At 26.3% G+C, this 16,408-nt stretch overlaps 1 protein-coding gene across 5 annotated transcripts; it reads left to right on the forward strand.

Moving 5' to 3' along the window:
- Positions 1-3,671: 3,671 nt before the first annotated feature.
- Positions 3,672-15,540, forward strand: LOC118071336 (ankyrin repeat domain-containing protein 12). Of its 5 annotated transcripts, none has more exons than XM_035090438.1 (7): positions 3,672-4,171; positions 4,652-4,798; positions 6,383-6,613; positions 11,716-12,341; positions 12,797-13,362; positions 13,604-14,591; positions 15,186-15,540. In XM_035090438.1, exons 1-7 carry the CDS (start codon positions 4,060-4,062, stop codon positions 15,363-15,365), a joined length of 2,850 nt encoding a protein of 949 aa, XP_034946329.1. In that variant the 5' UTR covers positions 3,672-4,059; the 3' UTR covers positions 15,366-15,540. The 5 variants fall into 5 exon arrangements, with proteins under 5 accessions (XP_034946329.1, XP_034946330.1, XP_034946331.1 ...); XM_035090439.1 differs by having other exon boundaries at positions 12,845-13,362; XM_035090440.1 differs by lacking the exons at positions 3,672-4,171; positions 4,652-4,798 and adding an exon at positions 5,309-6,171 and having other exon boundaries at positions 15,186-15,539.
- The last annotated feature ends 868 nt before the right edge of the window (positions 15,541-16,408 follow it).

Here is a 16,408-nt window from a genome sequence, read left to right on the forward strand (position 1 = left end):
GTTAATGGATAAATTCTTCGAAAGTAAACTTCAATATTGATGGGTTAATGATTTATTAATAGATATAAATTGTTAATCCATGAATAAATATTTATTAAAAGTCGTATCTCTAGATCAATAAACAATGATAATTAATAATAAAATATGTTTAAATAATTAATGGTTAAAATTATAATTAATCGACATAGTCCAATGAATGTATGTGTCGTAGATAAGTTAAGTCTTCTTTACAAAAATAACCAAACTGTCTTCATACTCATTTTTATTTGTTTATTATTAACTTTTTATTAATGTAAATCTTTTTAAATTTTTATTTATAATTAATTAATTAGTTGTAAATTTATTTAAGTATTTTTTTCTTAAATTTATTATTTTGTTTTGTCTGGTTTTGGACTCTTTTAAAATAATTTTCGAAACACTGAAATAATTATGATGTTTATTTTCAGTCTTTGTACAGTAGATTTTTTAAATCATTAACATTATCGCGCAGGTCCGCAATAAAACTTTTGTATTGTTAAAAAAATTGTATCAATCAATTTGTAGGACTACTTTTTATATTAATTTCTGTGCAATTATTATTTTTATTTTAATTGAATTTGTTTATTTTTTTATATAATTGCGCAATTCTTTCTTCTATCATTGATGATTTTTTTTTTTTGAATAAATTTTGATTTTCAAGCAGTGAATAATGTTTACTAGACATTAAATAACATATTTTGCATGAAAAAAAAATCATCAAATAGACCAATAACTAATGGAAGTTGAAGTAATGTGGAACAATATCAATTTTATTATATAACGAAATAAAAACAAATAATTAGGAAGGAATTTTATTTAAATAATAAATAAAAATAATGTGAATTATAGATGAATGTTTTTAAAAGGCCTTATATATAAGTCAGTTATTATTTTTTCTTTCATTTCTGTATCAGTTATTATAATTCTTCAATGATCAACAATGTTTTATAAAACTTCATTAAATAGAATTGATTTATTTCCATAATATATGAATAATTTTTATTAATAATCAAATCATACTAATTACAACCATCTTTAATTCTTTTGATTTTATGAACTTTCTGACCATTTGGAAAACTCAATTTATTAAACTCAGATTAACGTTAATAAAATGTTAAAAATCTTGATATAATTGGATGAAGTAAAAAAAAAGAACTGGATTAAAAAATGGCTATTTAAGAACACTGATATATAATAAATATATACAGAAAATCAATTGTATGAATTAAAGGAATTCTTCATGATGTAAATTTGATTCTGAAATGACTTTTATGCACATAAATACTCGGGACCCATTTATCATTTATTAAAGACTTACTTTAATTGAAATAAAAGGAAACCTTTTAAAAATAATAACAAATAACATAAACAAGAGAATAAAATTTATAAATAATTACTTTTATGTTAATTAAAGATAATAATAAATGATGAGAATAAACAAAAGCACGAGAAAATATTGAATCCATTTATGTTATAAAGTCATTGAATGATAAAAATAACAAAATAAGTAATAACAATTAATGTAAATTCAATAATTGTATGTATGAGTGGGTATTTGACACTAAAAGAAAACATGTAAATTAACTAAAAAATTCATTGAGCAGAGTGAAAGTAAAACAATTAATCGATAATTAGTCATTATTTTGAATTGATGAAAAAAAAGTCGAGAAATTTGACGATAAAGAAATTAGAAAATTAATAGGGACGTAATTTCATGTAACGTCAGTGGTAATGAGTATAAACCCCATTGATATTTCCATTCAAATATTAACGTTGTCTCATTTTGGTGTGATTAATGGATGATTAATGTGATTACTTTGTATTGAAGTGGTCGAGTTTTAAAAATCAGAAATTAACTAAATGAAAAATGAATTAATTAATTTATTATACAAAAGACCCAATAGTAAGCAACTAATAACAGGGTTACACATTGTTAAATGGCAATACAAAACAGCGATATAATACACATTCATACTGTAAAGAAGACACGAAATAATAATATTGAGGAATAAGAGTAAATAATAACTTGGAAAAGAATTGTAAATCAATTAAAATGTTTATTAAATCAATTAGAAAATTTTAAGGACAAGAAAAACGTCCGGTCAAGTCAAGTCTCAGTCAGAAACTGAAAATAAATAAATTCATCGAGTGTCAATGTGAACATAAATACCTAAGCATATATTTTAGAATATCATAGTCATTAGAAACTGTTATTAATGTTTATTAAAAGCTAAAGGATTAATTAATAGACAGAAGTGACATCGAGTCTACTTTCAATTACAAACTCAAATAAAACAACAAGTCAAGCATTGCTCACAACAAATTCAGTCGACAGATTACAAATATTTTACAATACTTACGAGTACACAATAAGCAGATTTTAAACAAAAAGAATTAACGAAATATAATTAATTGTGTTAAACTTTTTTATATAGTTAACTAAGTTAACTTTTTTTACCACTTCAATACAAAACTGCCAATTTAATCAATCAATAAATGTGTTAATTAATAAATAAAAAATGATTATTAGTCCCAATTTGACTGCTCAATATGAGCATTGTACAAAGTCGTCACAAAAGACTCGAAAAATTAAAAATAGAAAGAAAAATGAGACAAAAAATAACTGTGGCTGGACCATAGAATCAAAATAATAATTTTTTGTGGAAAACAAAAAATGATGACAAGAAAGAAGAAAAATTTTTTAAAGATGATTAAATGTTAATTTTAATTGGGTTATTTTATTTATTTATTTATTTATTTTTTTATAATAAAAATTGATATTGACTTACTTTAAATTTTACTGAAGGACTGAAATCTGTCTAACTTCTACCTTGATAATGGTTTAATATTATCTTTAAATATGTAATAATTAATTAAATACATACGTAAATGTGAGTGTGTGAGTGTATGAAAATGTGATAATGAGAATGACAAAAAAAAAAAAAAATTCTAAGAAGAAATAAATCAGCCAAAAAATGAATTGATAAATTGATTTAATCATTTTTAGTTTTAAAAAATAATGTTTTCCATGACTGTATAGTTTGTTAGATTTATAATATTAATTATTAATTGATGTTAAATAGATAATTAATTTATATTGTATAAATATTATTTAATATTACAATTTAATTTATACGTAAATATATTTAAACACGTCAATTAATGAAAATTTTAAAATATTTTCTACGAGATTGACTGTAGTTAGCAAAAAAAACAATGGTGGTATAGATAAAAAAAACAATGATTAAACAAAACATGTGTTCTTGTAAATGAAAAAGATAAAATGGTAAAAAAAAAAAAAACGTTTTAACGTTTAAAAGTGTATAAATTTATTATTTATTAAATTATTTTAATCATCCAATGGCCTATATTGTATTAACTATTAGAATTTTTTTATAAAATATTCATTTTAATAACCCAAGATTAATATCTAAAATCTCTATCATTTCCCTTTTTACAACATATTAATTTTACTTCATATTATTATTATCTATTTATAATTCACTATTAAATTGTTTTTTGATTTTTCTTTAATGTATAAACAACAATATTTTTTTATAAAAAATATTTCAAATACCAATAGAAAAATTTATCCTTACATTTGTATTTGGCGCACTTTTCTCCCGCGTGAATTTCCACCATTGCCGTCAATAGTGACGCCGCCATTGTATCATATTTTGCACAGTGTGTTGTCGTCGTAAATAAGTGTGGTGAGTGTGATGATTATATGCTAAACGAAAACAAGTGATAAATAAGAGCGAAGGATAAATAAATAATAATCGTAAAAATAGATAAAGTTATTAGTAATGGAGTGAAAAATAGTAAGTGAATAACAGCTGACATATTCGCGGGAACAAAGTGGGTCAAAATGGCGTGAGAACCAACCAATCCCTTTTTGTGTTGAAAGTTTTAAGGTTAACTTGTTTACATGATAATGAAGTGGTTTCATTATTAAGTTTAATATTTTATTGATAAATAATTGTCATTAAAATACAGTGAATTATTTATTAAGTAAGAAAGTGTAAAAATTATGAGATTGCAATGCCTCCAGGCGGTAACAGTCGATACCGTGGTCCAAAACTTCCGCGAATGTCCGAACGCCAACAACTCGCACTTTTACTTCGATTGTATCCACAATCGCTAAGTCCAACGAGTAAGTCATTACATGAGTAGTAGAAACGATTAAAAATTGATAAACTTTCATTATTAAAATCTAATTAACGCTTATCATGCTCCATTTATCATAATTAATTGTAAGATCAATTTACTGCGCAGGAAAAAACATTCCACGCGCATGCGATCTAGACGCCATTTTAAGCGGGAAATATGAATTTTTGAAATTCTTGAAAACAATTGGATTACAACTTGTTAATTTGTTAATTACACTGGAAATACACATATTTATAAAGTAAAAATCATTAATTGAATGAAAAATAGCATGTTAAGTAAATAAAAATGAAAAAAATGTTTTTAACTGATAAAAATGTGAAAAATTAAATATAAATAATAGTGAATGAGTCCAATGAAAGTTTATGAATGTTTATAGTCAATTCTTTTCCAACGATCATTTAATTATAATTAAGTAAATTTAAGTTTGTGTTGAACTTGAAATATTGATATAAATTTTCTTTAGATGATACATCAAATACTCAACCATCAACGTCACAATCACAAAGAGGATCAAAAGGACGATTGAATAACAAAAATGGCGACATAAACCGTAAGGATGATATTAAAACGCGATCAACACTTGGAAATGGATTAGAATCTCGAGATTCTGGTAATTCGTTTATTATTTTTCACTAATAAGAAACCATTTAAATAATTCATTTCTCGCCGAATTATTCGTTTAATAATCTTAGAATAAATAAAAGTAAATATAAGCATGTCTAAACACTGGATTAAGTAGCATTGTGTCCAAATATATAAAACAAAAAACAAAAAAATACAATGAAAAGTAATACCAAATGCCAAATAAAAAATACCATAAAAGTTATACCAATTACCAAATAAACAATACCAAATTTACGAACAATAAGTTTCGAAGAAAAATATTGTGAAAATATTTTTTGCGTCATAACTACTTTTTCGTCATACCCGCACGGAAAGTTCACTTTTCCATTGGAGAGGGGTTGAACTTTCCACGCAGGTATGACGAAAAATCATATTCAGCCCTAGAGAAGACAATTAGACTAGCTTAAACCACGTGTTTACTACCCTCGCCTTTGGCTCGAGTTGTAATTTTACACGTGGTTTGAGCTAGACTACTTTCGCTTCCTAGGTGTGAAATGTACTATTCTTTCCTAGGTGTGAAATGTACTAATTTTGAACGATGATGAAAACAAAAAAAAATCCAAAAATCACTTTAACAATTGTCAAAGCAATGCACTACTTTATTTTATTGATCAATAATTTACTCTAAAATATAGTTCAGCTCCAGCATGTTAAAAAAACCCCATTTGAATATCCGTTATTTAATTATAAAGTGAAAATGAAACAATAAAACAAAGAATAAATAAACATCCAGTGTACTAAACATGATAAAAAAGAAATTTTTAAGACTAATTACTCCAAAAAAAATTACTCCAAAAAAGTCTCTACAGTACAGTGTAATAGATGAGAGGAACAAAAAAAGTATTCCTTTGATACAATTTAATAATCCAAAAAACAAAGAAAAAGACACTAAAATTATAAATAAAATTTTAAAATCAAAAAAATTGTTCGTGATTGGTTATCCAACTCAAGGCGGGATAAATGTCGTAATAAACTGTAGATGGCATGACAATCGTCGAGTTGTAGCGACTCCTGGTGTCATTTCTACACCTCTGTTGGTGAAGCCGTGTCTGAGAAATCCTAAATTCCGAGAGGAAAATTGGGGATCTGCAAAGTTGGATAACCTGGTCGACAAACTGTGCGTCAGCGTCACTTTGCTGTGTAAAACGATAGTGATTGTATTTGTGTGCAATATAAAACGTTTAATCAGCAATTATAAATATAAACACCATAATTATATTTAAATAAATCAGTCGAATAATAATATCAAATAATTAATGACATTTTAAAACCAAATGTCACTTATTGGTTCTCCTCAAGTGGTTCAGAGAGATTATTTACACAGAATAATTATTATCATTTAAAAACAATTACTACCGTGTAAGTAAATAAATGAATTGTTATCTAAATTAATAGTTGATTGAAATTAATCTTGAGAAGAAAGATGGTGGATGGCTACAATAAATCATCAGTTTAAAGTGATTATGATGGAAAGAAATGTTGTAAATTACAATAGAGTTATTTTATTTATTTATTATTATCAAAATAAATTACTCTCGTGCATTTTTGTAATAATTTTTAACATTTTTAGGATCAAATTCCGAGCAAATAACTAATTCTGATAGCTCATACTCTGAAGGCAACTCGAGTACGGTGTTGTCTACTGAGCAAGATCAATCAGGGAAAAATCAACAGCATAACCAGAAAGACAACCAAAATCAACAACAACGGTCGACCGGAAGTGCGGCGGCCTTAACACCGACCGCTGCTGAGGATAGTGGAGCTCTCTGTGAAATGCGGAGAACACCACCGCAAAACAAAGGTAATTATTATGAATATTTGTTATATCTTGAAATATTAATTATTTCATTTTTACTCATCAACAGACATTTTCTTAAGCTTTCTAATCAGTTTTTCTTTTCTACTAAACCTCGGCCAACACATTTAAACAACAATCAATGACGTTCATAGTATTTTTATTATTTCTCAGAAAGAAGAACACTTGATCAATTATCGCATTTTTATTATCAAATAAATGCTAAAAGTTTAGTTGTTAATCTTATTCAGAATTTATGATCTTAATGAGAAGTTTTTTATATTTGATACTGACTGAAGTATAATAACAATCTTGAATTTTAGATTATTATTAACTTTCCAGTGAGAAATTACAGTAATAGGTCTAATTCTTCTAATTTTGACATATCTTCACGTTTTAAGCTCTCTAGAATCGAATGATATGGTTTTTAAGAGGATGTCCGTGTGTGCATATGTCTGTACGTATTTTCGTTATCAATTTTCGTCTCGCGTATCTCGAGAACAAATGATGATGATGATGATGATGGGACCAGTTTTATTCAATGTGTAATTAGGTAACTTAGACCTGATTAAATTCTGAACAAAACTAGTCAAGCCATTTTTGATGAAAAATATACATAAAAAAAAGAGAATAACTATCTAATTTCCTTTCATGTTCTAAGTTTAATATATTTTGTTACTTTCTACTGAAAAGTTAGTCAAATAGAACTCTTGGAACACACCCAGATCATTTTTTTTTCTAAACATACAATGATGATTATTAGTAACCCAAAAAGGTTCTGCTATTTTGATGTCAATGAGCAACTTTAAATGGATATCATCGTGATAAAGATGGTTAAATAAAAATTCTATTGATTAGAGTACTTCAAAAATGACTCAATAATATTAAATCATTTTAAAACATTCACCTTTTAAAGATTTTAAAACATAGTGTTCCTCATGAAGTTCAAACTCATTATTTCTTTTTTTATTTAAACTTTAAATAAATGTTCATAAACTCTTCAGTAAACCCACACTGTATATGTTAACATACTTATATGCAGTAATATAACATGAAAATGACATAAATTTTCATGTTTCTTATTTACCGACTGCAAATCCAAGTGTTTAACAACTAGACATTTAAAGTGTTTACAGTGTTAAGCATCATAAACGACGAATGGCATTTTTGTAGACGACTTTTAAACGCTTCTTGCCGTTTACCAAAGTGCTGTAATTTGTTTATGACGTTCAACATTGTGAAAAGTGATGATTAGTTATAATTTAACTGAGAAAAATATGATTTAATACAAACAAAAAGTGGTCCATAATCCTGATTGTCTCTTCTACTGTTTTAAACAAATAAACAATGTGATTGACTGATTGCTAGTACCAATCCAATTACTTAATCAATTTATCAAGTATTTTAAAAATGACTCAATAATATTGAATCATTCCAAGAATCTGAGAAATATCATTCTAGTAATTTCAATGTTTTTAATTATCATTCAGTTCCAGTGCGTCATATTATTGTCTGCAGAAAATCCAATTTTTCGAAAATATTTTAAACATTTTATTCTTGTAATTCTCATGAATGATTATTGAGCATCAGTCATAGCAATTCTAATTACTCCAAAAAACTTCAATCAAATTCTCATCAACTCTACAGTATTTTTAGTTGCATTTATTATTTTTCAATGCAGATTCATTTATTTATTTATTTATTTATTCATTTAATACAAAAAAAAACTCAACAACAAGCCATTGACAAGGTTGCATAATCCAATATTTAAAAAAAAAAAGAAAAGGCCTATGTGCAGAACTTATACATACAAGAGTGTCAAAAATAACCAATTAAGATACATCATTTTTCTTACTTACAACTGTCCTTTTTAACAACGCTTTGTTGATAGCTTTCTTACGATTAAATTCATATCCAATAATCGAAACTTTTCATCATGATTTTACATCATATTTACTTCAGACATACTCTTAAAAATTTATATAAGGTAAAAATACCAAATACCGACCATCTAAGGTTTTTGAAATTCAATTTGATTATATTAAGGAAATGAGAGTAGAAAATTAAAATTAACCGATACTTTTAATTTCAAAAAATGTCAATGAATCGTTATGCATTATTGTTGATAACTTTTATTGATGAGAAATATTAAAAAATATATTTTTAAGTAAGTCCTTCTATGGAGAAAAGTGCAACATTGATGCAGGAAACTGTAAATCTATTTAAATATTCTTACAATTCAATAATTGCATCACAACTATCCAAAATTATTTATAAATTTAACAAGATGTTTTTATTCATAACTACATTTACAAAAATTTAATTGACAATTTACAAAAATGTTATTTAATTATTTTGTAATATTATTCCTGTCTATTGGAGTATTTCTATTCTCAATGAAATATTATCCTTAAAATGAAACTTTTTCCCAAACTAATTTTGTTAAGTAAGTTTCAAATTATTTAGCATCACATTATCATTGTTTACAACATTATCTCAAAAATTAAATTTTTTATGAACTATTTCACTAATTAAACATTAAAATCCTCTTTAAATATATTTTAAAATTTATTTTAGAGGTTTCTCTTCAGCTTTATTGATGTTTAAACTGAGTATTTTAAATGGCCAAATTATTTGATTTTACGTAAAAAATGAGTCTACATGATAATTTGATAATTTTTAATCAAGAATAGTATTATTGAGTAATTTAATATCACAAAAATCTACTGTAATATTTACTTTAAAAGATTAAATAACAAATTTCTATTAAACATATTTTTTTCTATCAATATATAAAATTCTCTAGAAAGCTATCCTACAGAGTAATAACACAACCTCGTTATCATATCGTAGATAAAATTAAATTCATAAGCAATCAAGACTTAATTCCAATCTACTTTCTTTATTCTTCATTTATTATTCAACATCCTACAGTTTAAAGTAATTTTATTTCTAAATTCTCTTATTAAAAGACAATTAAATTATCTAATAATACTATTCATTATATATTTTATTAATCAAAAGAAGTCTAATGTCAGACATTGTTGATTATCAAGAGTTAAAAAGGCTCCAAAAATAACATCTTTTTAGAGCAAAAAAAAAAAAAAATAAAAGTATGTGATAAAATGCAAAAACGTCATCCCTAAGCTAAAAAAAATCCAAATTTCTTGGAAATAATTTTCTAAATTAATCCAACAGTCTTTCATATAATCTAAAATTAACCCAGAAGTCGTCTCTAAATTTATCATAATACTATTATTAGTCTCATCATCTGCAACTTAATTAAGCAATGCTGTCGATGGCGTTTTATGAGCGTAAAACAACGAAGTTAAACTTATAAAATAAAATACAAGTTGAGAAAACAGACATGAGTGACAAAGAGAAACACTTGGTAAAGAAGGCGAGACAAAGATAAACACTTTAATAGGGGACAGAAACAGGACGAAAGTTGTGAGAGTGGGAGAAGTTGAGGAAGAAGCAATACAGAATTGTTTCACATCGTATCAGTCAACTCTAAGTGATCATATAAGCAACAAATTATTACTATTTTCACTCTTTAAAAATTTCTGCTCTTTTTTTTTAATTCGATTTTGAAAAATTTTTTTTTTGTTTAAAATAATCTTGATTTTTTTGTTTGTTAGTTTTTTTTCTGTTTTGATTATCTTTTATCCTTTTTTTTCTGAGTTATTACATCCCCCTTCTCCTCTTCAGTACAGTCTAAGAGTGCTAAGACACGCACCTGTGTAAGTATTCACTCGTTCTTGAGCCAGTTCGTCTCTTAAACACAGCCAATAACGTTTGATTGAGAAACCCACCTCCATTTCATTGTTTTACTGTAATTATTTTCTCTTTTAGTTTCATTTTTTAAATAAAAAAAAAATTTTTTTTTAAATATTTATTCAATGTAATTATATTTTATAAATAATATTTAGTAATTATTAACTAATTAAATATCAATTTATTTGATGTTTCATTTTTTAAATAATGAAATTTTATTTTGACACTTATCTATGTCTTACAAAGATGTTTAATTTTGAAGAAAAATAAAATATGTTCAAAATATTATCTATGTTTACACAAACTTATACAATTTGATTCAATTATTCCACATTTTTATCAATTTAATCAAACATTGTATTCTTTTTTTTCTATGATACCAATTTACTGAGCACTTAACTTTCCATGTATAACTTAAATTAATTAATTATTATTCAATGTAATAATATTTAAATTTTACAATTTATTATTTTAATATATTTGTATACTATTTTTATTGTTGAAATAATTTTTTATTTAAAACATTTTATTTTCATTAATGAGAATGTAAATTTTTTTCTCCTTCGATTATTCTACTTTTCATGAATGCAAGTAACATATCTACTTACAGTTCCTTCTCTTCGTGGCCTTCTCAATCTACCGGGTGACCTTTTATAATATACAACAAACCAAAGTACTTGTTTTTAAATTTTATTCATATTATTTTCATGATTTTCTGACAAATTAAATCTTTTTCCTTTTAATTTATTTCGTTTATTTTCATTACTTTGTTAAATAAAAGTCATTTGTATCTAGTTAATAACTTTTGCATGAAAATTAAAAAATAAATGACCAGCTTTTCTTACAATTTGCTGTCAAAATCCATTATCTGCCATTGCAATTAATTTTAATTGTAATTTTTCCTTTAAATTTATTATTTAATTAAATTATTATAATTTTAAATTGACTTTTTAATTTGAGAAATAATTTTAATTTGTACAAACAAAATGATTTGATAAGACCATAAATTAACAATTTGAATGGCAAAATTTAAGACGAATTTCTAGATAAATGACATTAGAAATGTCATTAAATACAAGTACTAAAAATAGTCTTGATCACATGAATATAATTTATCAAGCAACGTCATCAATCTTGCGTTCTAATAGGCAATAAACCTATAACCTGATTAATAATTCATAGCTGATAACATTGTGATATTTCAATCGAAAATTAACTTAGTTTTAAGATATTTTATGATTCTTAGATAACAGAAAATTTATGACACTTAAATCTTTTAGCTAAATAAAATCATTGTCAAATTGAAATTAAATTGAAATTAATATTTACAGTGGACAGATCGGCAACCGGACAATCCGGAAGCTCGCCACGAGTGACACTTCGTTTGAACCAAGTTCGAGGAGCAAGGGATGAAAAAAAAAGTGCAAACGCTCGTCAGGGTGTAAGTGGATCAACACAAGGACAGATGGATACTACGAAATCATCGTCTTCCACGACATCATCATCACCTGCAACTTCAACAGCAAGTTCAGGGGGTTCAACGACACCCGGTAATACATCAGCACCTGATAGTACTGATGTCTATGAATTTAAAACCTCCAAAGAAGCAACACCAGTTCGGGGATCATCACCAAATCCTAGTGGAGATAAAGACAAAGATGTTGGTAAAACTGGACAAGCACAAGGTTCTAATAATTCTCCTGGCAATTCAAATCCATCTTCTAGTAACACTAGTGATTCTGGTGCTAATACTAATGCTTCTATTGCTACTGGTGCTACTGAAAATCAAACTACCGGGTCTCCAGCTCCAAAAAGAACTCATGAAAATGATACTAATGATGAACAGGATGATGAAAATAGAAGGAAAAAAAGGAAAGAAGTGGAACCAAAAGATGGAACTAAAAATTCTAACTCTGGACGAGCTAGTACTGGACGGGCTTCTGGAGGCACCGAAAAGGTAATTCGAGTAAGAGAAAGTTGGAAAATTTTTTTTGTTAAATTTTTTTTTCTTCTTTAGTAAATAATTAGTTTGATCCTTTGTTACATAAATTACAATTGTTGAACGTCTTTATGGTTTTTGTTTGATTGTTTTGTTGTTGTTGAATATTTAAATCAGAGTTTTAGTCATGTTGATGGAATAATAATTACGTTTCTGTCTTTAATGTATTTTAAAGGAATTAGTTAACAGAAATAATATGTTATTTTAATAATTTATTGGATATTTAGTAACAAAATTAAGTGCAAAAGTTGATAATATTTTTTTTGGTCAAAGTTTTATGATTTTAATTCATAGATTTTATTGTTCTCATCATACAGCAAAAAATAAAAATTGCATGATAAACAAGAATCTACAAGTAAAATCCAAGTAGTTTTGGCATTTGTCCACTGCATGATCTCAATTATTGTTTCTAGTCGTCAGACAAGGTCGGCTCAAGCGTAACTGCATCATTTGTTGAACAGTGTGCTAAATCAGGAAAGCAGAATGCCAATGTGACAACTGGGAAAAGCAGTCAGACCTCAAGTACAACTAATGCAGACCGGAAAAGTCCAAGTACACCAACAGCAAGCAGTCCAAAGCCATCAAATAATACTACTGGTAATAATTCTAAGACAGCTACACCAGCGCCAACTGAATCAGATGGTGAAGATGAACGTCCAAAATCATCAGAATCAGGATCAGGTCCCAAAGTTCCGCCATTGAAGATAGTTATTCCACAAAGTACAGCTTCAGAGCAGGAACAAGGTACGAGGAATGGCAAAAATCCATCAGCAAGAGGCCATCAATTACCTTATGTTGTTCCTAGTTCTAATAGTAATGATGCTAGTGATAAAGATAGTGGACAAACTGCCAATGGTGGAACTACAAGTCCAACAGAGGCTGGAAGTAGTAGCAAGACTGAAGACAAAAAAGAGTTCAGTACTACTAATACTGAAGAAAGGTCTACTCATCATCAAAGGGTTTTGAGAAGTTCTCACAGGTAATTCAAATTTTTATATTATTCAAAAAACTTTCGTGAAATATTCAGACTATTAATAATTAAATACTTACATGCTAACTCCAAATATGTGATTAAATTATTATTAATTAATACCAAGTCTTAATTGTTATTAAATAACTAATTTATGGATTAATTTCATATATTGATAAAAAGTTTTTCTGTTAAATAATTTATTTAGTATTTTTTATTGAGCTTTTAACAATTAATTGATTTATTTTAGGAGTGGGAATGGTGGTAATGGTTCAGCAGCATCAAAAGATTCATCATCAAATCAATCAAATAATGGTAACTTCTCCAATTCATCTCCATTGCCATCAACATCAACAGATCGTTCAAATAATCCATCACCACAACAACGTCATAATTCACCAACACCTGAAACAACTAGTACAGAGTCAAGCAAACCAACAACAACAGAATCAACGACCACAAATTCATCATCAAAGTCATCGAGTGGTAATGAAAAGTCTGAGAAAAATAACGAAAAAGCAGAAAAAAATTCAAAGGATTCTGATAATTCGGAAAATTCATCAACAACATCTACTCCTAGTACAAATGTCACTACAACTGCTCCAACTGTTGAATTACATCCGAGAAAGAGGAAAATTAAATCAAATAAAGAATCCCAAGCAGCTGCTGCTACTGCTACCACTAATGACATTAATGAATCCAATAATGCAGGACCAGAAGTTCATCCTCATGATCAACCGATAACTAATTGTTGTCAGTTATTTTTGAACATTAGAAAGCAAATAGAAAGAAGAAGAAAAGGATTATTTCCTGTACAACCAAAACCACCTCAAGGTTTTAAAGATTACTTGATGAATCGATGTACATATGTTTTAGCAAGTAACACTAGCAATGAACCCACAGTCAATTTTCCTGTTACTCTTCCTAGTTCAATGAAGGATCTTTACATTGAACAGGAAAAAGAAAGATATAAATTAAGGATGCAACATGTTGTTGAAAAGGAAAAACTTGTTCTTTCGGTTGAACAAGAAATTCTCAGGGTTCATGGCAGAGCTGCTAGGGCATTGGCTAATCAATCTTTACCATTTTCTGTTTGTACCATTCTCAAGGATGAAGAAGTGTATAATGTTATTACTCCGGAACAGGAAGAAAAAGATAGAAACGCAAGGTCCAGATATAATGGACGGTTATTTTTAAGCTGGTTGCAGGATGTTGATGACAAATGGGAAAAAATAAAGGTAAATAATAAATATTTTGATAAACAAATAGGGATTTTTTTTTAAATTTAGAATAACATCTGATAGTGGCATTGCAAATTTAATCCTAACTGTCTATTCTTCAAAAGTATTTTTTTTTAGACTTATAATAACTCAGCTCAAAACAATGATTTATATATTAATTATGGAATCAATTGATTTAAATGTGCACTATTTTGTGTAAAATCATATGATGAATTTTAATTAAATATTAAAAAAGCTTAATTATTAAAATTAGGAATGAAGTTCGTTTTTAAAATATCGCAGAATTTAATTATTCGGATAATTATTTCATTACCAGTATTAGATACGTTTATTAAAGTGATAATAAGAATTGTAGAACATGTGATTTTTACTTATTGTATTCAACAATTTTTTCTGTACCACTTAAAGTTTAAAGCTTAAAATTTAGTTTAAAGTTTAATGCTTAAAGTTTAATTTAAAGTTTGGAGCTCAAAGTTTAGGTTTAAGCTTTATCGCGTAGAAACCTTCACTTATTAAATAAGCTATTTTCTATATCGAAAATATTATAAGATTTCTAATTTTTTTAAATGACTGATCATAAATCATTTTCAGGAATCAATGCTATTGAGGCATCACAATGAAGCAGAATCTTTACATGCTGTTCAAAAAATGAATTGGGAATGGAAGTTGAAAGAAGAAGGATTATGTGAATTTAAAGCTACTCCACAGATTGAAGACATTCATGTGCCTATAGTTCATGTCTCAGATGATTTCGATCTTCTTCCAGCCTAAAATTATTAAACAATTATTTTTTTTTTACCTTAAAAAAAGTAATTTTTTTTTATTCAGTTGACATAAGTCAATTATTCATTACAAATTTTGCAAATACTATACATCTAGAGTATAGTAATAATGTAATTTTAATACTTAAAAATAATAATTAATTATTTTGCCATTTTTGCATTAAGTTAAGAATCAAATTATCGATAATCATTGATAAAATAATTTATTTTAATTCATAAATACATTTATTTAATTTTTTTCTTAATTTCCATGACTGTAATTTATTTATTGTGATTTATTTTTTTTTTAAATCATTTTTGTCGTAATATTTTATCATCATTTACTTCAATTTTTTATAATATTTCAACGGATATTAATGATAGAGTAAAAACAAATGAATTTACAAAAAAAAAAATTTAGTAATTTATTTTGTTAATAAAAATAATAATTAGTATCAATTATGTAATGACAAAATAATTGTTAATCTCCAATTGTAAATATTTTTCAAGATTTATAGATCAAATAAGAATTTACAATAGTTAATAAAAACTGTAATAATGTGATTTATTAGCCGTTAAGTTGATGAAGAATAAATGATAATGAAAAAAAAAACAAATTATTTATTAAATTATAATTTAATCGAACTATCATCTAACATATTGGAACATACTGCATAAAAATCTAATCTACAACAACGTTTTATTTAATATCCACAATGAAAAATAAACATTGTTGATATAAATAAAATATTTTAACAAATTATTAGAATGTCCAGTCAATATTGACTTCATTTTCGAATAAAATTGTTATTCTTCCGCTTAAAGGTATTTTAAATAGTTCATCTTTTCATTTATTTATTATTAGTTTTTTTGTTATGAAAAAAACGGCTCGACTGAATTTGTTCAAATTTCTTTCAGATTTTCTTTATAATAATATCTTTCGAATAAATTTTAGTTGAAGTTGATATCTCAATCCGTTCTTGAGATCTCGAAAACGAAAAAAATGCTGACATCCGTACAGACATACGTACGTACACACACAAATAATTTTAA

The sequence above is a fragment of the Chelonus insularis genome, unplaced genomic scaffold, assembly GCF_013357705.1.
Source record: "Chelonus insularis isolate UGA/USDA-ARS -01 unplaced genomic scaffold, ASM1335770v1 contig_77_pilon, whole genome shotgun sequence".
Taxonomy (NCBI): Eukaryota; Metazoa; Arthropoda; class Insecta; order Hymenoptera; family Braconidae; genus Chelonus; species Chelonus insularis.